This window comes from Poecilia mexicana, unplaced genomic scaffold (assembly GCF_051168715.1).
Source record: "Poecilia mexicana isolate PSO_F unplaced genomic scaffold, ASM5116871v1 scaffold_23, whole genome shotgun sequence".
NCBI classification, from domain to species: domain Eukaryota; kingdom Metazoa; phylum Chordata; class Actinopteri; order Cyprinodontiformes; family Poeciliidae; genus Poecilia; species Poecilia mexicana.
The window spans coordinates 4,545,644-4,571,343 of record NW_028263392.1 but is presented as its reverse complement, the minus strand read 5'-3'; the positions used below and the strand labels follow the sequence as shown (position 1 = coordinate 4,571,343).

The 25,700-nt window shown below is 38.8% G+C and overlaps 2 protein-coding genes across 2 annotated transcripts; both read left to right on the top strand.

The window, feature by feature from the left end:
- The first annotated feature begins 3,437 nt into the window (after positions 1-3,437).
- On the top strand, positions 3,438-10,761 carry LOC106910951 (solute carrier organic anion transporter family member 1C1-like). The gene is made up of 15 exons (XM_014977685.2): positions 3,438-3,575; positions 3,892-4,001; positions 5,171-5,312; positions 5,399-5,531; positions 6,003-6,127; positions 6,225-6,371; positions 6,600-6,698; positions 7,091-7,354; positions 7,436-7,600; positions 7,872-8,067; positions 8,159-8,324; positions 8,491-8,675; positions 9,090-9,154; positions 9,226-9,343; positions 9,444-10,761. Exons 2-15 carry the CDS (start codon positions 3,951-3,953, stop codon positions 9,655-9,657), a joined length of 2,070 nt encoding a protein of 689 aa, XP_014833171.1. The 5' UTR covers positions 3,438-3,575; positions 3,892-3,950; the 3' UTR covers positions 9,658-10,761.
- Positions 10,762-14,463: 3,702 nt separating this feature from the next.
- slco1e1 (solute carrier organic anion transporter family, member 1E1) lies at positions 14,464-22,840 on the top strand. The gene is made up of 14 exons (XM_014977684.2): positions 14,464-15,294; positions 16,376-16,517; positions 16,603-16,735; positions 16,841-16,968; positions 17,912-18,058; positions 18,134-18,232; positions 19,070-19,303; positions 19,384-19,548; positions 20,226-20,421; positions 20,521-20,686; positions 20,780-20,964; positions 21,829-21,893; positions 21,969-22,086; positions 22,180-22,840. The coding sequence occupies exons 1-14, from the start codon at positions 15,196-15,198 to the stop codon at positions 22,433-22,435; spliced, it is 2,133 nt and encodes a 710-aa protein (XP_014833170.2). The 5' UTR covers positions 14,464-15,195; the 3' UTR covers positions 22,436-22,840.
- The last annotated feature ends 2,860 nt before the right edge of the window (positions 22,841-25,700 follow it).

Sequence of the window (25,700 nt, the reverse complement as noted above, 5' to 3'; positions counted from 1 at the left end):
AAGAGCTACAAGTAGATTAGTTAGAAAAGTTTCACCCTGTTAGGTTCATGAACCAAACAGGGTGAAAAGTTATCATTTTAAGTAAAATAAAAAATTTCAGATGATGGAATAGAGTTGCAGAATAGTCTGAGTTATTATCAGATGTCTTTGCCATTTATCTGTTTTCATTTCACTTGGTGACTCCTGTGAGGGGAACACTGAGTACCTGTCGTGGGAAAATCCTCTACAAGGATGTCACCTGTTTTCCCAAATAGAGCCAGGACAAATACTCTGCCTATATTTTGACTTGAAAGAGGCAATCCTGCAACCAATGATGAAAATTGTCAGATTTTAGAATCAAAGATGTTGATTTTCCACCCTGTTATGGGACAATCCACCATGTGATGTTCCATTCCACATGTTTTTATTAAATATTGTTACAGAAACATTAAGTACTGTGAACTTTTCTTTGCCATGTTGGGAACTGAAGACCAATAAATGCACATATTGGTATAAGGTATTGTCCACTATTTTAGTTTATTAGTAATATCAGAAATTGTGGAGTACGCACTATTTAGATCAATATTATACAGGCCAGAAATGGAATCAGAATTAGATTTAGAATAACTACAAACTTGGAAACCAGAAATACTTAACAGGAACAGTCACTGCTTAGTTTATATTACTTTTAACCCAGAAAAGGATTTAGAAAAAACATAGAATTGTGGAGTACTCACTTTAACCCAGAAAAGGAATTAGATCAGTCACACTTTAGCTTATTTTATCAGAAACTGTAGAGGACTCACTATTTAGAAATTGTATTAGATACTTAGCAACCCTGAACAGGAGCACTTAGTTTACATACTTCAGAACAACATTAGATTACTTTTCTTTCCTCTTTTTTTCTCTCCTTTGGTTTGTTATTTTGTTTGTATTTCATTTTAACTCATGTAAAGCACTTTGAATTGCCTTGTTGCTGAAAATGTGCTATATAAATAAAATTACATTATATTACATAAGTTTTTTTAAAATTAGAAATATTTTCTATGCTGTCAGTAATGAGTAAAAAAAAAAACTTTTTTTTTAAACACAGACATAAATGACCCATAACTACATGTTACAATTTCAAAAATAAAACATATTATACAGTAAAAGGGACACACTCTTTTAAGAAAAAATATTTTCCCCTAAATTGACATGTTTAACTATGTTCCTAACAGGGTGGAACACATTCAGAGACAATGGTGAAAAAAACACCTGTAATTATTAATTTATACAATTATTATTAATTTGTTATTGTTAAACATGTCAGTGTTGTAACACAATATTTAAAACTTAAAACATTAATACTTTTTTTTTTTTCAAAAGTCCTGAAGTTGAAATGTTGCCACAAAAAAGAATCACCCTCGACTGGCAACTCTAGTAGTGTGCAACTATTAACAAAAAATATATATATTAATGCCTGTCAGAGCAACCTGAATGTCAATTTTAATTTGTTCAGTCAGTAAAATCAAGAGAACAGCCAATGTAAAATAAATAAATAAAGTAACTGAAAAAAACAATATATGTAAAACATGCAACTTCTTTCAAATGGTTCTGAAAGTGCAATTAGGAATTCTAAATATAATTTAAAATAATAAAGCACATGTGTCAAACTCAAGGCCCGCGGGCCACGTGTACCCCCCCTGCAGCCCCTGCCCTCCCCTCCCCAGCGTGTTATAGGTCCATGATTGACTTAAAAGAGTTTTTCAGCACGAATTGACTACAAACTACATCTCCCATAATGCATTCTGATTGTTACCAGCCTACATTACGGCTTCTCGCCACTAGAGAGCAGATTGAGCAAACACAAACACACACACATACACACACACACACACACAGAGAGAAACACACACACAGGTGGACCTTTCACAGTTGCACCATTCTTCATATCTGGATCAACTCCAAAACTCGAGCAATGAAAATCTCCGCACTCTGAACTCACACAAATAATCAATCAATCAATCAAATTTTATTTGTATAGCACATTTCAGCAGCAAGGCATTTCAAAGTGCTTTACATAATTAGAATAAAACAGCATGTGAGAAAGAGATTTAAAAAACATAATTAAAACATAAACAGTGAGAAAGAAACAGTGAGAAAGAGAAAGACATTTTGAAAAAGATTTAAAAAAAAGATAAAAACATTAAAACCCACACCCCTTTGAGGACTTCAGTTAAATGTCGTTTAACAAGAACCTGCACTGGTTACATAAGAGTCTGGCCTGGATGTTGCCGTTAAGACTATTCTGGAGCGCAAAATGCCTTCCACACTTTTCAGATTTTCATTTCTAAAACATTTTTGAAAAGTGGATTCTCGTCAATCTTCTTCACAAACATGCACGACTTTATCTTGATGTAATGTGACAAAATTTGAAAGTGAAATCAACAATTAATAGCCTAAATAAACTTTTATGATGGCATCAAAAGCAATGCTAACAACGACTCCAACTATTTCTTAGACCTGCATCTGGAGGCAATAAACTTGCTCACAATGTCAATTAAAAAATTCAACGAGCACTAAAGGGGTTAGCTGATATCAGGTTTTTTAAACAAATCTGGAACAAACTTCCAGAAAACCACGAAACAGCCGAAAAAGGAAAAAAAAAACACCTGTTTAGATTTGCCGTCGATCCACCAAACTATTTGTTTGATGATTTTGATTACCTTCCAAAAAAGAATAATTGTAATGAATGTTTTCTTCTTGGTCTAGCACATATTTTGGAAATAGATGTGGTGATTATTTTTTAAATAAAAAATAAAATCTTGGAAGTGTGACGTCATGGCAGCTTGACAAAACATAAATATTTATTTCATGTTTCATAATTGATGACTGTAATGTTTTTAAGATGTAAAACACGTTGAAGTGCCTTGTTGCTGATGAACTTGACTTCAAAAAGTTTGGATTATTTTATTGAAACTAGGTAGAGTTAAGGCTCTAACCTGTAGAGGAGTTCAAAGTTCAAGCTGCACATTAATGACCAACACCTCCTCTCAACACTAATCTGCGGACCACAAAACAGAACCGTAGATCTGCACAACCACGTTTTCCGTGTTTATTTTCAGTTATTGCATTTTATCCAGCATCGCTGTAATCACGGGCTTGCATTGCACGTTTGTGTTTCTGCACAGTGGCTCCACAAACCCTGGCCAACTCAGCGGCACGCTCGCTGCTGCTGGCTGTTTGTTGTGCGTTCAAAAGGATGGCTACTTGGGAGGCCTGTGATGTTTCACCGAGAAGGATGTGCACAACTGTGACTGTCTGCCTGTGTTTGCACTCGGAGGACCTCTGAACCCTTCGCCTGCTGCTCGGACCGGGATTGGACGAGCCGCTCAGTCGCAGTTCTGTTTGAGCCTGGGGCTCGTGTCAGCGTTGCATGAGGACTGGGTGGCTTTTTGTTGACATGATCAACAAGACCAACATGAGTGCCCGAGTTACTGATTACATGTGATTTTATAATTTGGAGATAAGACTTGGGCTTTAAACACTGATTCCTGCCAGTTAGGACGAGCCATCCAGCTGGGATCCTTTATACTGGGACGTCACTCCTTCAGGTAAATACTCCAACAGTTAGTTTTCTTCATCTTTTTTTCCACCTCTATCTCTTCATTAGGATGTGCAGCGCAGTATAGATTTAGTTGCAACAATAATCAAAACCATAAAAGTTTGAAAAGACAAATTGTTAAGACAATGTCAGTGGCATTGGGGGAAAGAAAAGCTAAACCAATTAAGGTGTTTTTGTCCTAAAAAAAAAAAAGTTTCAATATTTTCTTTAATGAGGAAATAAAATAGTTTTATGTCTATTAAACAAAATAATCAAATTAGCAAAAGCTTGCTTGCAGCTAACATTTTGTACTTGTAACTTTGCAGGGCTATTGGGATTGTTTTGTTCCTGCTTTTCTCTCTCCAGTTGAACAGGAAACGGCATCATGAGCGTGGAGTCCAAAAAAGCACGCGAGGCCTGTTGCTCCAAGCTCAAGGTCAGTGGAGTCCTACCTTTTGCCTGTATTACCACATATTGGACTTTAAAGTAGTAAAAAGGTCAAGTCTTAACCAAATCCAAGGCCTATGAAAGAATAATTTACCTGCAATTTAGTAATGCGTTACATCTATTCGAGTGGAACTCATAAAATGCATATTAATCATTGTTTTTGTAAGAAACAAGGGGCTGATTTTTAAGATTTGTACTGTACTCTAGTGGTGATTTTCATTTGTACCAGACAAGAGTAACTAGTAGCAGTATTTATCAAAATGTTATTAGAGTACATGACATGTACTAATTTGTGTGTACACAATATATTGCAACGTAAGTAATAATAGTCTGGCCTAAAATATTGGACATTATTTTCCAAAGGAAAACAATTTGATTTCCTTTTAGAAAACCAATTCGCTGTGGTTGCCGGTAACAGCTTACCCAACCTTTACCGGCATGTTAAAAGGTGGTAATCATCTCAAATTTTTCTGTAAATTTTCATAAATTATTCCCGATGCCAGGACTAAAGCAAATTGAGGCCATGGTCTGAGCTAATAAAAATAAAAAAAGAAAAACAAGGAGATAGTTTTGTAAACAAATCATAAATCTCCTCCTCCTATTACTTCATCAGATTGCCTTAGGCTAAATCTGCACATTCGGTTTGGGGTTAAGTGAAAACAAGCCTAAATTTTTCTGTATATTACAGAGTGATCTAACATGAAATCTTTTTCTTACGCTACAGGTGTTACAAACTTTGTGTTTTCAAGTAATATACACTCACCACCTTTAGTCACATAAAGAAAAAGCTTTGTACACCAAAAACATTTTTTATTGGTACTGAAAAGAGGTGCTAGCGTTCTTTGAAGATGTCAGATTTATTGAGATTTGTCCTCCTATATTCAATCAATCGATCCAAGTCTATTTGTATCAGTCAGAAGGCAGTTAAAGGTGGTTTACATCATAGAGGTGCCATTGTTGCACATCAAAAATGTTGATTGACGTTTCATCTATAATGTTTCAAATGCAACTCTAAACAGGTGGGATTTTAATCTGGAGTTAAAGACACTCGGTGCATTTTGGATTTTAGATATGTGAACTAATTGTTGCGCGTCGTCTGAGATTGTCCAGCGTGTTTAAAGGCAACATAGCTTAGCAACTTTTTATATTATTTTGCAGCTGTTCCTTGTCTCTTTGGCATTTGTGTACTTTGCCAAAGCTTTTGGCGGCGCTTACATGAAGAGCTCCATCACCCAGATCGAGAGACGCTTCGACATCCCCAGCTCTCTGATTGGGGTCATAGATGGCAGCTTTGAAATGGGTTTGTGAAGTTAAGATGTTCTGGATTCTAAAATACTGGAGCTACTCCTTTAATTAATAGTTTTCTGCATTTATTTTTCATCACAGGAAACTTGCTGGTAATTGCCTTTGTGAGCTACTTTGGTGCAAAGCTCCATCGTCCCAGGCTGATTGGTATCGGCTGCTTGGTCATGGCCACCGGATCCTTCATTGTTGCACTGCCGCACTTCCTACAGGGCCCGTTAGTATAAAACTCATTTGTAAACTCATTTACAAGATGTAAGATGTAAAAGCTTACATCTTTTCAAAAATAATCTGTATGTTTCACAAGTAGCTTGTCAAAGAACAGTATTACATTTTAACCAGTAATAAATCACTTTTATAAGTACAATCAGTGATATAAGCTGCTTACAGACACGTTGCACCGTGACGTCACAATTTAAAAAATATACCAAGGCAGAGGAAAGTAGCTCAGCTATGCTAGCTTGACTTTGACAATCTTAACATTTAGACGTGCTGTGGAATTCAGTGTGTTTCAGTTTATTAAAAAAAAAAAAAAGGCGACTCACATACCATCTCTCTGACAACTCATCAGCAGAGCAAGTGTTTAAATTAGCTAATCAACTTAAATATTACAACAAAAAAGAAAAGGAGTATTCATATATTTTCAAATCTTGTACAGAATACATGACATTACTCTTATTTTTTCTAGGTATAAATATGAGACCAGTATGTCACACAACACTCAGGTCAACACCACTGAAAACATCCTGCCATGTTTGTCTAACCACAGCCTGAATGAGAAGGATGAAATCCCCGATGTAGAAGCAATGAAAGGTAGCTGGTATTTTGTTTTGAAATTCACCTCCATGCACTTTAGCGTTGATCCGAAATCTGCCAGAAAGAGTTTAATTGCCGGTCGTCTTCTCCCCAGCTTGTGAAAAGGCAGTTGGCTCTTCCATGTGGATCTACGTTTTCCTGGGAAACATGCTGCGTGGAATTGGAGAGACTCCGATCATGCCTTTGGGAATATCCTATCTGGATGACTTTTCCAAACACGAGAACACTCCTTTCTATTTGGGTTTGTTGTTGTTATTAGTTACAGAATGCTTCGGCTTAGCACTTTGCATAGGATCGGTATACGTTTTAGTACATCTTCATAGTCAACTCTCAGCTTCTTATCAGCCACCTTTATTTTTGATCAATTTATGTAAGAATTTCTTTTTTGGATGTCATCTGTGCTTAAACATAGAAGTGAAATATCCCACAAGAGGTAATCCATAACACCTTCTCCCATTTTCTCTTCTAGCCTGCATTCATACAACAGGAATATTAGGTCCTATGTTTGGGTTCATGCTGGGGTCCTTCCTCGCCAAGACCTACGTGGACATTGGATTTGTCAATTTAGGTATGGAACATCTCATTCTGAGAACAAAGGAGAAACTGGCTTACCATCAATCAAAAACATTCCTTTGAGTAATTCTATAGGATATAGGATCCACCTATGTAATTCAAACTATAGCTGCATATTTACTGACATATCATCATTAAGTACCTAAATGCTTCAGTGGAGAACAACTAATTCATATCCTGTTAATACAACATTTTTAATGGCAACCATTTTGGATTTCAAGACTTTTAAAGAAATCTACAACTTCCCAAGAAAGAATTTACATCCATGGGATTGCTCCATTTATTCAGATTTTGCCTGGGAATTTGGAAATTCATCAGACAAAAAGGAACACAACATAAAAAAAAGACTTTATAACCCCAACAATCATCCTTCCCCCTTTTCCCCAGACAGCATCACTATCAACTACAAGGACTCTCGCTGGGTGGGAGCCTGGTGGCTGGGCTTTATCTTGACTGGCACAGTGATTCTGCTGTCGAGCATCCCCTTCTTTTTCCTGCCCAAGTCTTTGCCGAAACAGGGGGAGGAGGAAGAAGGTGGCAACAAAAGTACAGAGCTAGCTTCTGGGCCAGAACAGGAGAGCTTCCTGCCAGATGAGACCCAAGATGGTGGAGACAAAGAAAAGACTGTCACATTTAAGGAAATGGCTAAAGGTAACTAAGTGTTTTGGCTGTATGTCCAAAAAAACACAAAGAGCTGAGGGTAATCTTATGTAATGCTTTTTTCTTTGCCAGATTTTGTTCCTTCACTGAAGAGACTCTTCAGGAACAGCATCTACACGATGATGATTCTCACCCACTTGGTTGCGGTCAACGGTTTCATTGGCATGATCACCTTCAAACCTAAATTCATGGAGCAGATCTACGGCCAGGCGGCATCCAAGGCCATTTTTCTCATAGGTACACCACTCACCCAATCCCCACTCACTCTTAACCTTCCTGCAATTGGAACAATGATGTTGTGAAAGGGAAGTGTGATTGTGTGTGATAACATCAACTCAAGAATGTAAGCACTTAATGACCCACTGTGAGATCTCCCTTTGTGCAAGTGTTTAGAAAATCTAGACGCTATATTTAGCATTTGATGACTGAGTGTCAACCCTTTGTTTTCCATCTTGGAAGTGTAAGGCCTTTCTGTCCTGAAAAACCATCTCTACATTTCACCACTAAGGCATCATGAACCTGCCCGCAGTCGCTCTGGGCATCATCACTGGTGGTTTTATACTGAAACGTTTCAACCTGGGTGTCGTTGGAGCAGCCAGAGTGTCCATCTCTGCATCTCTTGGAGCCTTTTCTTTGCTTACCCTGCAGGGCTTCTTCCACTGTGACAATGCAGAGGTGGCTGGTTTGACTGTTGCGTATCAAGGGTGAGGTTTTTTTTTTTTGATGATGAAATCTCTTGACTTCATTGGCAATAAATAATATTCTGACAAACACCACTTGTCTGCTTTGGTCCAGTTATCAACAGGTATCCTACAATTATTCCACACTTTTGTCGCCGTGCAACATGGGCTGTTCCTGCTCCATGAAGCACTGGGATCCTGTGTGCGCCTATAACGGCATGACGTATGCCTCCCCCTGCCTGGCTGGCTGCCAGACCTCCACTGGAACGGGAAAAGCAATGGTGAGCTTTTTTTTCCACCAACATGAAATCCATCCACACAGACAACACAGAGTTAGAGATTTCTCTCTGAAAACTGAAAGTAGTAGATCTCCAAAATCTGTATCACCTGTATTCAGCTGAAGGCACAAGTTGTTCTACATTAGATCCTTGTGTTTTTGATCTTCAGGTGTTTCACAACTGTACCTGTGTTGGGGACTTCATGACTCCTGCTGCGAACATGTCTGCTGTGCTGGGCCAGTGTCCGAGGAAGAGCGATTGTGATTATAAATTTAAAATCTACATGGCTTTGACAGTGGTGGGAGCTTTCATTTCTGCCTGTGGGGGCACACCGGGATATATTGTGTTACTCAGGTAAGATTCACTCAATTCCTCGAGGGCCAGAGTCCTGCAAGTTTTAGATGTATCCCTTGACCTACACACTTGAATTAACCAGTGAAACCACCTCACTGGTATGCAGTCAAGCTTTACGAAGCTCAGCTAATGAGCTAATATTGGAGCCAGGTGTGCTGAAGCAGAATGACATCTAAAAGATGCTGGACTTAGGCAGTTGGACATAATGTTAATGCCAAATCAGTGATTCAATCATTAGTGACATCAATAAAACTTAAGTTAGGGCAATTACAAAATAAATGTAAATAGGTTTGTCTAACTTTGGCTATGTTTAATTCTTTTATCCTTACTTGCCCACAAGAAACAAACCTCCGTTTCTTAAATTTCACGCTTTTATTCTCTGACATAATGTTCCATCGTGCTTCTTTGCATTAGATCCATCCAACCAGATCTGAAGTCTTTGGCCTTGGGTATGCAGACCCTGATTGTGAGAACTCTGGGTGAGTACTGCACCTGCAACAAGCACCAATTCTTAGTAACGACATTGATGACATTTGGTGTGACCTCCCAGGTGGGATACCTCCCCCGATATATTTCGGAGCACTGATCGATCGAACTTGTTTGAAATGGGGCACGAAGCAATGCGGAGGACGCGGCGCATGTAGGCTTTATGATTCCAACGCGTTTAGGTGAGAACAGATGTTGGCCTTGCAGGTTACGTCACAAATCACAGCAAATAAAATCCGGCACATGTGTAATCAATGTTTTTATAACACGCTTTACTTTCAGAATGACTTTCTTAGGCTTGGTAACTGGACTGTACTTCCTCACCAATGTGTTGTGGGGAATTCTCTACGTTAAAATCATCAAGAGACAGAAGAAGCTAGCTCTGAGGAACCAGGCCAAAGACAACGAAGTGGAGGGTAACACACAGAACAATGGACATGCAAACATCAGCATTTCTACGAACAAAGAAGAGGATAACAAAGAGAGTTCAATTTAACATATTACAAGAAGGCCACATCACTGTGTAAAGAAGATGGACTCAAACTGGATCAAATGTGGTAAGGTACAGTTTCATCACTGTTTGGCCTTCTAGCAGCTCACCACTTTCTTCTTTCTATTTTTTTTTTAGATATAAAAGTCAAAACTTGAGCAATTACCTTACATTAAAAAATATGTGATCTTTGTCCAAACAGTCAGTCAAAGTAGCTGGTTTGAAACTCAACTCACTTTTCATGGAGTTCAGTTTTAAATAGATGTATATAAAATATTAAAAACATTTTTAAAATGACACTTATTTTAAAAGTTTTACACACTGCTGAAGCTGAAAGACTCTTGATTCTTTCATGAGTCATTTTAATGTGTCTTTTTTCTTAATCGCTGGAGGTCATCAGTCTTGGTACCGGTGTTTTACCTCACTTCCTGAAACCATTTTTACAAGCTTTTGCCATTGATAAGCAGTTAATCTTTATTTTATTTTAAAGTCAAGTAAAAATCCTGAAATGTGTCCCAACAATGCATTGTGTGTCAATGTAATTGTTATGTACTTCATTACAGTTTTTTTGTTAAACAACTTAGTTTTAATTTGCAACAAGCTGCAGTCAAGATATCTTCTGAAATATAAATGTTGTAAAGTGAGTCACTGTTTGGATTGTGAACTGCAAGCCACTGGACTGAGTACTAAACTTGTTTTTATAATTTACTTTCTTAATACTTTATTGCAACCATAACATCCAGTCACACAGCAATGACTTAATAATCACTGTTAATAATTTTAATTTATAAAGAATGTTAGATGCTTATTTAATATGTCATATATATTGCTTAAGGTTCTCTTCTTCCACTCTCTCTGTACAGTTGAATATACATTAAAGACAATAAGTTCATTAGTTGGTCTTAAATTATTATTATTATTATTAAAATATTGACTTCTAAGACTTTTTTTTTACTATATAAATGAACAATTTTTTAAACATATCCTGTCTTGTGAAAAATATAGAAGCTCACATTCACTTTCAGCCCTGAATGACAATGAATAAAAGAAATAAGTAAATAATCAGCTCTCAGTATACCACATGCTGAAATAAACACATTTGACTGAAAATCAGCATAAAGATTTCCTTTTTTCAGGTCAGTTGGGATTACGAATATTATTTGTATTTGCAAAAAGCCATAATGTTGACGGTGGTTTTATACCCGAACTGTGACGTAGACCTCAACTACAGTAGCACCCTCCAACCGATGGAGGGCAGCACTTGCACGATTTTACAAATATTGCAGAATTAAACAAATTCACACAAGAATGTTGATTTGAGGTTTAGGTAGTCTTTAATCATACATTTCTAAGTGTGTTTTTAAAAAATATATACATATATATTTAAAAAATATTTTCTTGTTACTTATTGTTGATTTCTGAGTCCAGTCTTCTGGACTTAAGTATTTTTTTTAAAATACTTAAAAAAAATAAATAAATAAATCAGCTTTACCAGTTGTCCTAAAATATACAATGTTTTTTATGCTAGGTGGATTATTGGTAGAAAAGCTAAAAATAACTCCAGAATTATTCATACTTCAGATGTATTTAAACTATCAGAAAAGAGATTATCTCCAGGCTGAATCAAAATTCTTGGTTGAATAAAAAAAAAAATTACATCTAAATCTGTTAGGGGTATATGAACAACTCAAATGCACTTCATGAGAAATTTCTTTTAAATGGACTGAGTATTTGGAGGGCAGTTTTGCATCAGGTTTTAACAATTAGGTTGGTCTGGTTCAAGCAAATGTCTAAAAAAAGAAAAAAGTAAACAGTGTTGCAACCCAACCGGCTTCTGTGTCCTGGAATTTCCTCTCACCCCTCACACATTTGTTTTCCGGGCGTTTTGCCCTGATTTCCATGTTTTTACCAAAGGGGCAAAGTCTATTTCCAGGTAATGCATCATCTGAGCATTTTCCAAGTAAAGTTAACTGTAGCTCCATTCCTCTTTTCTGTTCTTGCTCTACCCACAGAAATCAACCTTGACCTTCTCTGTTTATTTTGTTCTTTCCAAATAGCCCTCCTCTTGCTTTCATTGGACCAGAAGCAGAGTTTGAACTTGAGCATGTTGTCTCTGTGTGACACTTGGAAACTCAGAGATTTCAGGATGAACAATGACTGGATGTTCTAGTTTGAAACACATCAAAAGTACAGAAATGTAAAGGCTGAATGCATTTATTTTCACCTAAATAAAAAGTTTACCAGCAGGTGGTGCTCTACACACGCAGAAAAACGTTCTACTATGGTTTTAAGTCTGTCCAAGCTGAAAACAGTACCTTGAAAAAGTATTAATCCCACTTGAAACTTTTCAGTTTGTCATGTGATAAAACACAAATTTCTATGCATTTAATTATTTTTCTTTGTGAGTGACTGACACAAAATAGCATGTAATTTTGGAAGGAAGACAATGGCACACATTTTTACAAATAAATATCTGATAATTGCTGTTTGTCTCATTCACTCTGATACTCCTAAATAAAATAGTGCAGATTCTTTGTTGTTGTTGTTGTTGTTAGAGAGATGTGGAAGAGCAAAATCTTAAGGGTTTTGCCCATTTGCCTTATAAAAATAAATATTTTTAAAGTGTCCATTGAAGACATAGCAAAAAAAAAACAAAAAAAAAAACGTCTGCAGCAATAAAAGCAGGATTTAGGTCTTCCTGGGTTTGGGATTGTCCTTGCAGAAGAATGCAAAAAGTGTGGCTATTTAAAGATGAATGCTTTGCATTTTAACGAGATTTCAATTTACCTGTAATCCTTCTGCTTCATTTCCATCTGCATCAACCACCTGTGCCAGGGGTTAATTTTTTACTGCCACAAAATCGGTTCAAGACACCTCGAGTCAGCTGTAGTTGTCATACCAGGCCACTAGATGGCGCCGCGATTTTAGCAGGCGCCATTTAGCTTCCACCTCACTAGCTTCTACCTCATACCTGCTATCTCCGTCTCCCAAGAAGAAAGTGCTCAAGTAAATGTATCTCTTATATTAAAAGTTGTGTTAAACAGAACCGGTTGAGTAACACAAAAGAACACCGTGCTATCCGCCATTGTTTTTGTTGTTATCTGCCCGTGCTGCGTAGTGCAAGGACGTGCGCTTTAGCAGAGTACTTCTCCTACGGAGTGTTTCAGAAAAGTTTTACTCTGATACTTCAGAAAGTCACTGGTGTCGTGTAAACGACCCGCTGAAATTATGTTGCAGTTGATCTGAAGAGCGGCTCGGTGTAAACGGGTACAATGTTTAATATTAAAATTACAAGAATAAAGCTATTTCTGAGAGAAACTTTGTGTGCTGCAGGCACGCAAGGACAGCAAAGATGCAAAAGGTACTCTGGTCAGATAAGACCACAAACCAACAATTACCCAGATACAATGGCATAATAATGTAAAATTGACATGGTACTTCTTTCTGAACACACCACCATTGCAGCGAAACATGGTGGCGCCAGCATAATGCTATGGGGGTACTTCTGGTAAAAAGTGACTAACTGTTGAGGTGAGCAATACCTTCAGGTAGCTTGGTAGAGATTTGCTAAACACCTAAAGCTGTATTTGAAACAAAAGCTGGCTGTGCTAATCATACACTAAGGGAGGATGAACTCAGTCCAGTAGATTGAAGTTTGTGTTCGGAACCAGGCAAAATATTCAAGGGATATTAATACTTCTGCAAGGCTACATGAAGGCACTTCTTATCTTCAGATGATAAATCTGCAACGAGCAGAAACATTTCTACTGTAATTTAGCCTGAGCTTGCATTCCGGAGCGAGTCAACCCAATGTTGGATACACTTTCTGGTCAGCTTAGAGTCAGCAAGCTTACGGCACAAAGTGGAACTACTTCCTGTACAGTTTGTGTGCAGGAATTTCAGGCTTATGCTCAATAATCCTCGGCGTCTGTGAGAACAAAGCTGATCGTGTGTGTGACCATACAAGTTGTACCGGACTCACACAGCATTCCAGACACATTCATTTACAGAGGTGCACCGTTCCACCTTCGGGAGTCTCCGTCAACTCGGTGTCGCACTGAGCCTGGCATGCGTATCAGGTGTTTTTGCTTCTTTCTTTATCTGACCAGGCGTCGTAGAAAAGAAACAAAAGTTCTCCCAATTCTTTGTGATAGCAGCAAGAACATTTTTACCTCATTAAAAATCCAGAGACTTGTCCAAAACCTCTAATCTATGACCAACCCCCTGGCCCCCTCCGCCACCCTCTCACGCCTGAGCACCAAAGCCCCACATCCTTCTCTGCCCTCTTTGCTGTCCTCCTCCTGGACTGGTTGGCATGTGTATGGAATAAAAATGTGTCGGAGCTTTTGTTTTGCTGGTTCCAAGTAACGGCGCTGGACTGAGCCAGGAGAATAGGAGCTAGAGGGGAGAGTAGGGCTGTCTCCATTCAGTCGAAGAAGAGATACATGGGTGCTTAACGAGGAAGAGACGAGGAAGAAGAAGAAGAAGAAAGGGGAGCCTCCATTGCTAAAGATGCTCTAGGTATCATTTTGTTTGTTTTCTATATATGTATAACATAAAGAAAACCAAGACTTGTGGTCATAGATGAATAATTTATCAAAGGCATGCTGCCCTTTGGGGGGGCCTAATGGGGTCATGAAGAGACCAAAGATAAAGATTTTCTGTCAGAGATCCATCATTACAGTCCGTCTACCTGACAAATGATTGCAGGGTTGTCAGCAGCTCTTTCTTCCTGAAATGGACTGAGTCGAGCATCAGCTGACGCGAACTCACCTGAGACGACTGAGAAGGGGAGTCGACACAGGTACCGACCGCAGATGAATGTCTTATCAATTGGCTTTTTTTGTTTTGTTTTGTTTTAAGGATTTAATCGAGCTCCAGAGTAAAATGACAAACTCAACTGCAGCGATATTTAAAAAGAGGAACTTTCACAAGTTTTTATTTGTTGTAGATTTTCCTATAAGTCACACGGAGACAACATTTTCAGGAGCGGCAGACCGTGGTGTGAACACCTCACGAGAGCTGCAGTTCTGAAAATGCTCTCACCCAGTTTCCTTGTATTTATGTTAGTCGTCATAAGGTTTTGCATCACCACTGTACTTACACCCACCTTGCAACTCGAGGGTCTCAGGTTGCAGAGAAACCAAGTCCAACATACTTCAAATATAAAATACTCATTGTGAACATGTGATGGCTGCTGTTTCCTCTAAAGAAGGGAAAGGCAGTTTTCTAAGTGCCTATCTCTCATAGGTCTGCACTGGTTATTAATTTATACAACAGAGACACATATTGTTCCAGACTTTACGAATTTATATTTGTACGTAAAAAGCTTAGGATATCTGCTTAAAAGCGTTGGCTGACACAACCTCCGTCTAGATTCAGTCTTTTTTTTTTATCTTTTCTGTTTCCTTAAACTAGTCCTTGTGGGATTTTTTTTAATTTTTTTTTTAGTGGAATTGAAGTTATTCAAGGAATTTAATTAGTAATTTTCAGATCCTCTCTCCAACAGAGCACAGAGGAAGAAGGCAGACACAAAGTCAGGAGATGGAAGAGTCTTCGCAGGACGTCAGCCAGATGACCAGCCAGCAGGTTCTCTGTGACCCTGCTGAACGAAAAAGCAGAAAGCGCCTCTCCACTCTCAAGGTACTCAAGCTATTTGTAACCTGCACTTCTCAGATTTTTCTTTTCTATTTGTTTTCTTTCTAATTTTGGTATTCTTACAGCACATTCTTCTGGTGCTCTCAAGTGTAATTGCCTTTCGATAAAAAAAAAAACAAAAAAAAACACACAAGTTAAAAGCCTAAAAAGCAGAATAATGGTGCAACTATTAGCAGTGGCCTCTTGTGTCTTGAAGGCTCTGGGTTCACTGTTTGGCTCAGGATAAGTACTACCTTTTGCTCTCTAGTTGCCTCTTTGGGTGTTTCTGAAGACAAACAACTTTAGAGTTAATGGGTGAGTCTAAGTTGCACAATAATCAGAATAAGCTTTACTCGCCAGGTTTGCGCACACAAAACAAGGGATTTGATTTTGGTTCCACTTTGCTCCTAATAAAGACATTTAAAATATACATGTATGAAAAGGGCAGATACAAAATTATTTTTTTTCCCTACATAACGTAGAACTGAAATGTTTCAGTCTGAATTGTTATTGTAACAAAAGTTGCAAAAACAAAAATCATATAACTCTATTCAAAACATGCAGTAAAGTTAAATCTGCAAGGAGGCAGCTAACAAGTAGCACACAGCGCTAACAGAAGCAGAAGGCTCAATGCTACTGTCAGACCAATGGCCTGGATGTCATTGGTCTGACAGTATTCATGCCTAAAATAAACTTTGCTCTCATTTGCTGTGTTGCTAAAAGTAAGCAAAAAGGCAAAATGTTTAGTCCAAAGATAACATGGTCGGCTTTTCTCAGTCACAACAGTTTAACCCCCCCCCAGATAATAATAATGATTGTTCCTTTTCAAGCTACTTCGGTTACACAAAATGTGACTGAAATGCACTCGTTCGTGAAAACACTTGCACTCAGAGGTAATAATACCTAAAGTCTTCTGCAGAATGAAAAACAGTTGGAAAATGAAACAGTCACATCATTTCAGACTAGAAGAACTGCCCTGGCTCAGATTAAATCTGGTTGAATTCTCTGATTTCCAGGTAGTGGACGGTAGAAGATAAAAGCAGGACGGCAGATCTCACCGTGTCTTCCTCTGTTTTGTGTTCCCCAGATATTCATCATAGCGCTCTCCTTCGCCTACTTCTCCAAGGCGCTGACAGGCACCTACATGAAGAGCTCCGTCACTCAGATAGAGAGACGCTTCGACCTCTCCAGCACGCACGTCGGCCTCATAGATGGCAGCTTTGAGATGGGTACTGCTTTACCCACGCAGCCCAGCAGTCTATCTGTTGACACTGCTGTCATTTTCTATTCCTTTTTGTCTTTCCCTGACGTTAGGTAACTTGCTGTTTCTCGCCGTGGTCAGCCATTTTGGGGCTCAGCTCCATCGGCCCAGACTCATCGCTGCCGGGTGTTTACTCATGGCCGTCGGCGCCCTTCTCACAGGCCTGACGCATTTCTTCATGGGATTGTAAGCGCCAATGGAAACCTTTACACTCAGAGAAACAACAACATCTGAAAGACAGATTAGAATTATTTGCAATATTTGATATTGTTTTGTGGCTTAACTTCACAGCTATAAGTATGACACAGTTATTCAGGTTCTCCAGAGCGGTAATGTGAGCATTCCAGCATGTGTGGATCCTCTGAAGACTGTCGACATGCCAGAAATTCAGATCGAGCCTTCTGTGGAAGGCAACAAAGGTATCAGCAGTTTATCCTGTGATCTAATGGTCAAAACAATTTTATGACCAACTGACACATAGAGTCCACCTTTAACTTCATATGTGTAACAACAACAGTGTTTTCTTATTGTGTGCAAATGGTTATAGAATAAAGAGTAAAAATGCTGTACTGTAAGAGCAAAATTGCAACCTAAGTAATGTAAAATTAAAAAAAAAGAAATAGCCCAGTCCAGAGGAAAGACAGACTGTTAGTGAGAAATACAAATACATGTGGTTTTAATATAAACGTGAATAAATAAATAAACCAGTCATTTTATTTCATTATCTTAACATGTTCTGAAAATAACATTTGCTCTATTGTAGTAAGAAGACACAAAACCAAAACTTGCACAAAAAAAATAAATAAATACATAAATCAACAAGCAAACAAAAACATTACATGGAACACTTTTTGCAAAGTAAGAACAAATTGTTTTTGGTTCCCAAAAATAAGCTACATTTCAGTAAACACAAATTTCACAGAAGACACTTGTAAATAAACATTTAAGAAAAGAACAAAACAGAAAAGACTACGTTGTATTTTAAAAAGCAAAGAAAAAAAATATCCCACACTTGTATCTTTATGTTTGCAATGTTTTCTCAAATCTATGTATACCTCTCTGGCTAGCTGGCTGGATGGCTAGCTAGCTTTTTTTTCTTTCTTTCTTTCTTTCTTTCTTTCTTTCTTTCTTTCTTTCTTTCTTTCTTTCTTTCTTTCCTTCCTTCCTTCCTTCCTTCCTTCCTTCCTTCCTTCCTTCCTTCCTTCCTTCCTTCCTTCCTTCCTTCCGTCCGTCCGTCCGTCCATCTATCTTTTTCTTATCTAGCTGGCTAGCAAGCTAGCAGGCTAGCTACCTCAAAACTGTACAGTTTTTATTGGTATCTTCACTGTATCCCTATATGTTGTTCATGGTTGTGTTGATCAGGCTGTGAGAGAGAGTCCAGCTCCCACATGTGGATATATGTGTTCCTTGGGAACGCTTTGCGCGGGATTGGAGAAACTCCCGTCACTCCCCTGGGCATCTCGTACATCGACGACTTCGCTAAAGCGGAAAACTCTCCTTTCTACATTGGTAAATGATAAAATGAGTCGCGAAGCTGAACTTTGTGGTTTTAAAGGCAGACTTATTCTCTTCATATTTTGGCAGCTTGTCTCCAGACTATTACTCTCCTGGGTCCAATGTTTGGATTTCTCCTGGGTTCCTATTGTGCTAAACTTTACGTTGACGTTGGATATGTTGATATGGGTAAGTATGACAGTATTTTTCCTGAACATGTTCTGGTGATCAATATGGGAATTTGTAACAAAATTATTTAAGATGTTGCTGCTAATCTTGTGAAAGGCTTGGCTTAATAATATATGACATGCATTAGTCATGTTTTCTGACTGATTATTACAGTACACCAAAGGTAACTCCTGTACCCCTCCCCCCTTCAATTTCAGATTAAAATTAGTCTTTTAAACCTTTTTGGCAGCAATTACACTCTTTGTGACAAAGCGGACACAGGGGACTTACTGTGTTCTGAGCTTCATTTAGACCGAGCCTGCTGTTTGTAGGGCAAAAGGTTTGACACACTTGCACCAAAACAGGTAGCACACTTGTCAGTGAAGGTTAGTGAGAACTTTTTTGAGTGCCCTTGGGGAGATTCTTGACTCGTTTCCCCCAATCAATTATTTATTTCCCACAATAAAATGAAGTTAAGTGGCAAGTTCCAGCACTTATTCCCATCTCTGAAAGTCAAAGCGAAACAAAATCTGCTCCTTCATGTGGTTACTGTGCAGTCTGGAAAAGCATAAAAAAGTATGGGATTTATTTTCAGTATTTTTCCATTCCATATTTCTTCCTGGTTAGGAAGAAATAAAAAACTAAAATTTGTTTTGCAGACTTTTATCCCTGTTTTACTGTCTAAAATGTGTCATTTTTTCCATTCTGCCCTTTTCACTTCCTTTAATTCTTTCCCCCCCTCTCTTTCTTGTAGACATATTTTATCCTCTTGTCTTTTCTTCCATTCTGTTTCTGTCTTTTAATCTCTTAGCTCTTGTTGATGCCCTCAGATGCAAACTGTTTCCTTTGTCGGTGCAGAAAGCGTCACCATCACTCCAAAAGATTCCCGCTGGGTGGGTGCCTGGTGGCTGGGCTTCCTGATATCCTCTTCCCTGCTGCTGGTCTCCAGTATCCCTTTTTGGTTCCTGCCACGCTCGCTTCCCAAACAAGGGGATGAAACGGACACACCCACTCCTCCCTCTCTAACCCTCGATGGGGCAGAGAGTGCACAGAGCAGCAACCAAACCATCAAGCTGACCGAAATCGCAAAAGGTTGCAGCAGAAATGTTATTCATATGGAAATGTAGCTCTTTTAGTAACCTCTTGTATTTTTCCTCCATGCCCTTCAAAAGGGTTCCTTCCGTCACTGAAACGTCTCTTGGGGACCCCTACTTACTTCCTGTTTCTTTGTGCGGCCATTCTGAAGTTTAACTCATTTATAGGCCTGTTGACTTTCAAAGCCAAATACATGGAGCAGCAGTTTGGACAGTCAGCATCCAGAGCAAACTTCCTCATAGGTAAATCACACAGAATCACCTGCTAATAAACTACAGAAAGTTGGTTGATATGATGGTTGTTAAATTGGAAAAATTGAGAAAAGATTTACTAAGTAAAAAATGCTTTGGAATAGTTAAATCAAATACCAATTAGACCATTTGAACAGTGAGTATCAGTGCTGAATATAATAGCCACCCTTGCGAAAAGTAGTTTTAGTGAAGTATTCATCTTACAAAATTTAAATTCATAAGACAAAGGTTTGAAAAGAAATGTTCTCTTAGAGCAAAGGCTAGCTTAGAAACCGAAAAAAACAGACCTCAAGGTGTATATGGTCTGTCAGTAAATTACCACACTGGTGAATGTGTCGCCACTTGGTCACTTACGTTGCTAACCCATATGAGGTCAGGTGCACAACACTTTTCAGCTTGGCACTGTGGAAATTAAGGCTGCAGAGAGCCATGTTTGAGAAGGCTAAAGCCGGATTCACAGTTTTTGCTGTACTTGATTCCAACACAGCAAGTTCCCCCAAACATCCTTTGTATTTATAGTCTTATATTTCATTCATGGTGGCATTAAAAAGGTCTTACAAAGTCGTATATTTGACTTGCTGAAACCTACACATACACTGTGATATATATGGTCTCCCATGTGGCTCTTTTCTCCAGTAAACATTGTTTGTTGTGTTTTTTCCTCTCAGGAGTGCTGAACCTACCCGCAGTAGCCGTGGGAATCTTTTTGGGGGGGCTCCTGATGAGGAGGTACAAGCTGAGTGTGGTGTCAGGAGCCCAGCTTTCTTTTGCCACTTCTTTCATGGGGTACCTTCTCTTACTACTGCAGTTTGGCACCAAGTGTGACAACAGGCCAGTGGCTGGCCTCACTGTATCGTACAATGGGTCAGCATCAAGACAAAATCCGTCCCAAAAATATAACCTTGTTCATTCAATTTGTCCACTCTACATATCTTCTCCACCTTCTTCACTTTGTGCCTTCAGGACACAGAGTGTATCATACAATGGGGAGATGCTCTTCTCAGACTGTAACAGAGACTGCTCTTGCTCACCAAATGAGTGGGACCCTGTCTGTTCGGACAGCGGCATCACCTACGTCTCGCCATGCATGGCAGGCTGCCTCGACTCAAGCGGACGCGGCAAAAACACAGTAGGGAGGCAAATTTTGCTGAAAGTGTCATTGAAACACTTCAGTTCTGCTTGAGTATCAGCAGAACCGACGTACTGACGACCTCCTTTGCAGGTTTTTCACAACTGCAGCTGTGCCTCCACCTCTTATCCGCCTGGCAGCTCCACGTCAGCGAGGCTGGGTCAGTGCCCTCACGCTAAGGACTGCAGCCGCAGCTTCACCTCCTACATGGCTGTTTCTGTTCTCAGCTCCTTCATCAACTCTCTGGGAGCCACACCCGGCTACATGGTCATCATACGGTCTGGGCAAAATTATTCTCTTAGAAATTAATAGAAAATAACAATGTGTATTTGTCTTACGTTGTTGTTATGCAGTAAGGTGCAAAAGACTTGAAACTGGGTCAGAAAGTCACCCTACTGCAGGGAAAGTATCCAAGTCAAGGATTTAAAACAGTGGAGGAGGCGTAAAAAGCTATTAGCATGTTTAATGTGTGCAGTCTATAAATGTAGGAATCTGTCTGACTCTCAAGCTGCACACAAAACGATCTGCCCCAAAGCGTAACACCGTCTTCCTACAGCTTGAATGATAAACAACGGATCAGTGCTAATTAGAAGCATAGTGCAGCTGTGAGGAGAGAGGATGTGGCAGGCTGAGGGAGAGAGGAGTAAGAAAACAGGAGGAGTAATGAAACCAGTAAAACACACATTTACAAGTTATGAATAACTAACTAACACAAGAAATGAACAATAAACGTGATCCGACGACTAAAAATAACGAAGAACAGTCTGAAGTAAGAAAGAAGCTAAGTCTGATCTAAATCAAAACAAGAAAAGAGAAAACAATGAATAACTAAGGCCTGACAGCAAACCATCGCAAATACAGACCCATGGAAAAACTAAAACAAGCCAAGGGCTTTATTATATTATATCACAAATAGTGACATTTTAACAAGTGTGTGTGACTTTCAAAAACTGTGGCATTTGATTGTTTAGTATACAGAAGCAATTATGTGACCTAAACAGAAACTTTGTTTTCTCCTCCCATTTTGAAAATAGACAACGTTGAGTTTCAGTCTCCAGTTTTATTGTTCCTAACTGTAAATATTACTGGTGTAGAGTTTGTCCTCACTGCTTTCTTTTTGTTGTTTTTTTATTTCAACGTAGCTGCATCACACCAGACCTCAAATCCCTCGCGTTGGGTATTCAGACTTTGGTAACCAGGACTCTTGGTAAGCGTCATTGTTTCACTTGTATATATATCACATGAGATTCCTTTTATGTAATATCTGTGCTACACTTTGTAGGTGGAATTCCAGCGCCTGTGTATTTTGGAGCTCTGATAGACTCTACTTGCCTGAAGTGGTCTATCAAGAAGTGCGGAGGAAAAGGGGCGTGTCGCATTTACGACTCAAATATGTACAGGTAACACATCAGCTAGCACAAACAAAAGTGGTTCTCCCGACATATTTAGATTAGTAATCTAACCTTTTGTTTGTTTATTGTCTCCGATGAAAGAATCATTTTCCTTGGTCTGATTACTTGCCTCAGCGGCACTTCCTATTTCTTCATGATTGCCGTCATCGTCCTCCTGAAGCGACAGTTTTGGAAAGCAGACCGGGACATAAAGCTGCAGCAACGCAAAGCGTCAAAGGAAAGTGGAATTATGGTTCAGCTGGAGACCCAGGAGAAGAGCGGTGCTGGGTCCACAAGTCCCAAACTGTCTTCTGACAAAACAGACTCTACAGGAGTTGGGAAAGACTTGGAAGGATGAGGGGAAATAATCAGAACAGAGCAACTCTTTGCAAATAATAGTCTATTTTTCATAAATATATATGACAGGATCCTGACAGAGACTTCAGGTGAGTTGTTTTTCTTTCTCATAGATGATCAGAGAATGTTATCAACAAAACCTCTGGTCTATAAAAGATCATTATTTCCTAAGACGTGCAATAAAGCAGGCAATTCATGTTAGTCTTTTCTTGCTAGGTCTGTTTACCTCCATATTGGTTTTCATGTAATGCAGTTCGTTTAACTACTACAGGTTGGCCAGCAATTTAATACACTGACCTTTTTGTACATGTACTTCTCTGCCATGTTGAAAGCAAAAATGATTGTTTAGTCAAACCTCTAGTTTAAAAATGCTCTTTTTGGTAATAAATAAAACCCTTCAGTAAGAGATTTTGTCTGTTTTTTTGTTTTGTTTTGTTTTTTTATATCTTCTCTACATTTGTTTTTGACTCCAAAACGTTGACTTTGCTCTTAAGCACTTTGTAACCACTTGTTGTCCCTCTGGATGACCAATCTGTACCCAAGCTTTTACTTCCTGGTTAACGTCTTTAGATGTTGCTTCCACATTTCCATATAATGTTCTTATAAAGAGGCCATCTGTTTAATGAGGAGCACCAGCTCCTCCTGCAGCAGTATGCTGGTTGGACATTCCCACCATTTGTGTATATTGGTGTATAATTGTTTGAAAGGACGAATGCAGCACTTTCAATCATCTGGACATTGTCCCCAAGGATGAAGCAGCTGTCTTTAGACTTTCCTAAAGTGTCAAACAATAAAGCAATGTGTTTTACATTATGTAACGTATGTAAAGAAAATCTCACAATTTTTTTGTTATATCTACTGTCCTATGAAGGTTCTAAGAACTCCCACATGATGTTCAAACAAAACAGCAAAAACATCTTGATTGACTAAAGAGTTGCTCATTTCCACGCTATTAATTTTGATCTCCGTTTGTTTTCCCAGAACAGTTTGGTTGACGCTGTTTATTTGTGTTGATGCGTCATGAGCTGGGTGGACCTAGAAAGAGATGCATACACCTTACGTGGGCACATGCTCTCTCTTGCAACACCTTCCCCCCAGAAACATCTATAGGAATGGGGATGTTTGGACATAATCCACCGCAAACACTGTCAACACTGCAGATTAGATCCGCTCAATTATTATTAGAGACCACACGTCATTAAATCTGTGGGTGCAGGGTGCAGGTTTACCAATCATCTCCTGGCGACTTTTGATCTCAATCATGTTCAACACCAAAGGCAGGAACAAACCATGCTGGACATTTATGTTGCAGCTTATGAGCAAAGTTGCAATAAAAAATCCTTCACTTTGTTTTCTTGAAGAAGAAATTTTTCTACTTGCTGGGAAAAATCTGCCTCCTTCGCGTTCCTGAGTGATCAGTGGGTCAGGATGACATTTTTCCTCCATTCCTCTGACAAGGAAAAAATGTAGACTGGCTGAGTCGTAGGCAGTGGTCAAATATTAATTACAGTCTTGTTTTCATAGGACCGCGATCAATTAAACATCAGTGTCCAGTGAGATTTATCATGAAGTGTAGAAGTTGGTGAGGATGGATCGTGGGAGGACCCAGATTATAGTGAATAAATGATGGTTTAATGAAGAAATACAAACAATAATTCAGGCAGTAGAGTCAAAGAGCTCAAACGCTGGTAGCTACTGGTACAACTAACAAAACAGGAAACTAGACTTCTGACAGTGACACAACAGAAATGACAAGGACCTGACAGAGAACAAGAGACACAGGTGGGTATAAATACACAGGGAAGGTAAACAAGGGAAAAGAGGGAGAACTGGGAACAATCAGGGGCAGACGAGACAACACAGGAACTAAACTGACACACAGAAAACCAAATCCCCACAAGATTAAGGTAAATCTAGGTAATCTATGTTTTAGTCTACATGCAAACTGTATGTGAAATTAATATTTTTTCCTGTTTCCTTTTAACTTTTATAAGTCTTGTGCAAATTTTGGGAGCTGAATCGAAAAGAACTCCTTTAGGAACACTATATTGCTGTTTAAGGTAAAATGTAGTTGTGAGGAAGCAGAGATGCACTCAGAAATTGGCTGGTTGTAGCAGCACTGTTTTTAATCAGGAAACAGTGCTAGCAGGTCATACTAACAACTTTCCTTGGTGTGGAAGTTGCTATTGAGAGCATTCAACTCAAAGAGAGACATTTGCTGTTCAGCTAATCTGACAGGTACTGACCTTTCACCCCTTTGCTATTTTGCACATTTTTAATCTAAAAGGAGACATTAAGCTGTACATTTTTGACCCAAATCCCAAACATGTTGTCAAACTGGTGAAAACCAAACTGAGCAACTTCACAGGGAGGCTGAATATATAGCAACAAACTTTTGAGCTTTCAGTCTTTTCCTGTTAAGAAAGTTGCTGAAGTTTTAAAATGCTAACGTAAATTTTGAGATCATAAAGTTAAGGTAAATGTATACACTGAATCAGAAATGCAAACTTGACTTCTCACAATTAATAGCAGAAGAGCAAAGTTTTATTGCAACTCGTCTCTCTCACACACAGTGTGACATCACCTCTCCAAGCAATAGATATAATTAATGACCACTCATCGCTCAGAAACGTAGGAAAAATATATTGAATGCTGTTAATTGTATTGGTGTGAAGAGAAATTGAAATAGTTTAAAATCCATATTAACAAATCAAAAACTAATACAACTAAGACTAGAAAGCCTTTTAATTCAGGGTTAGAAAGAAATTTTAAACCAGACACCAACATCAGCATCATCAGCCAGTGGCGTTGTCCTGCCATGTCTCCAATCCCTACTGACTGGACATCCCTAAAAGCCAATAGATAACCTGTTGTGGCCCAGTTGACAGAACCTGCCTGTGTCACCCTCTGACATAATATCGCCCTGGGCAGAGACCCATATCACCAGCGTCAAAAACTGCCACAAGGGCCAATATTAAGTCAGATTAGTCATTGGTCGGTCACATTCCCAAAGGCCTTGGTGGACACACAACTTTATTTACATTGCTGGACACAGACTGCTGCCAAATTCCCAAAAAAGAAAGATCCTATTATGTTTATTTCAAGAGAATTACAACATAATCGTCAAAAAGTGGTTTGCTCTGGTTTTCCCACTTAACAAATTTTAACTTTGATGGAAGATTTTTGAAACATTAGGCGAAAATCTATCCAAATTTAACCTCGGCAAACTATGGTGGAAGATTTTTGTTACATTAGGCGAAAATCTA

What these genes read in the sequence shown, in the direction of transcription:
- slco1e1 (XM_014977684.2), top strand. Translation starts at nt 15,196, where the DNA reads ATGGAAGAGTCTTCGCAGGACGTCAGCCAGATGACCAGCCAGCAGGTT. An exon ending in ACGCATTTCTTCATGGGATT is followed by an intron (nt 16,736 to 16,840) that starts GTAAGCGCCAAT and finishes TTAACTTCACAG; the next exon opens with CTATAAGTATGACACAGTTA. An exon ending in AAACTCTCCTTTCTACATTG is followed by an intron (nt 18,059 to 18,133) that starts GTAAATGATAAA and finishes ATATTTTGGCAG; the next exon opens with CTTGTCTCCAGACTATTACT.
- LOC106910951 (XM_014977685.2), top strand. Translation starts at nt 3,951, where the DNA reads ATGAGCGTGGAGTCCAAAAAAGCACGCGAGGCCTGTTGCTCCAAGCTC. An exon ending in TTGACTGTTGCGTATCAAGG is followed by an intron (nt 8,068 to 8,158) that starts GTGAGGTTTTTT and finishes GCTTTGGTCCAG; the next exon opens with TTATCAACAGGTATCCTACA. An exon ending in CCTGATTGTGAGAACTCTGG is followed by an intron (nt 9,155 to 9,225) that starts GTGAGTACTGCA and finishes GTGACCTCCCAG; the next exon opens with GTGGGATACCTCCCCCGATA.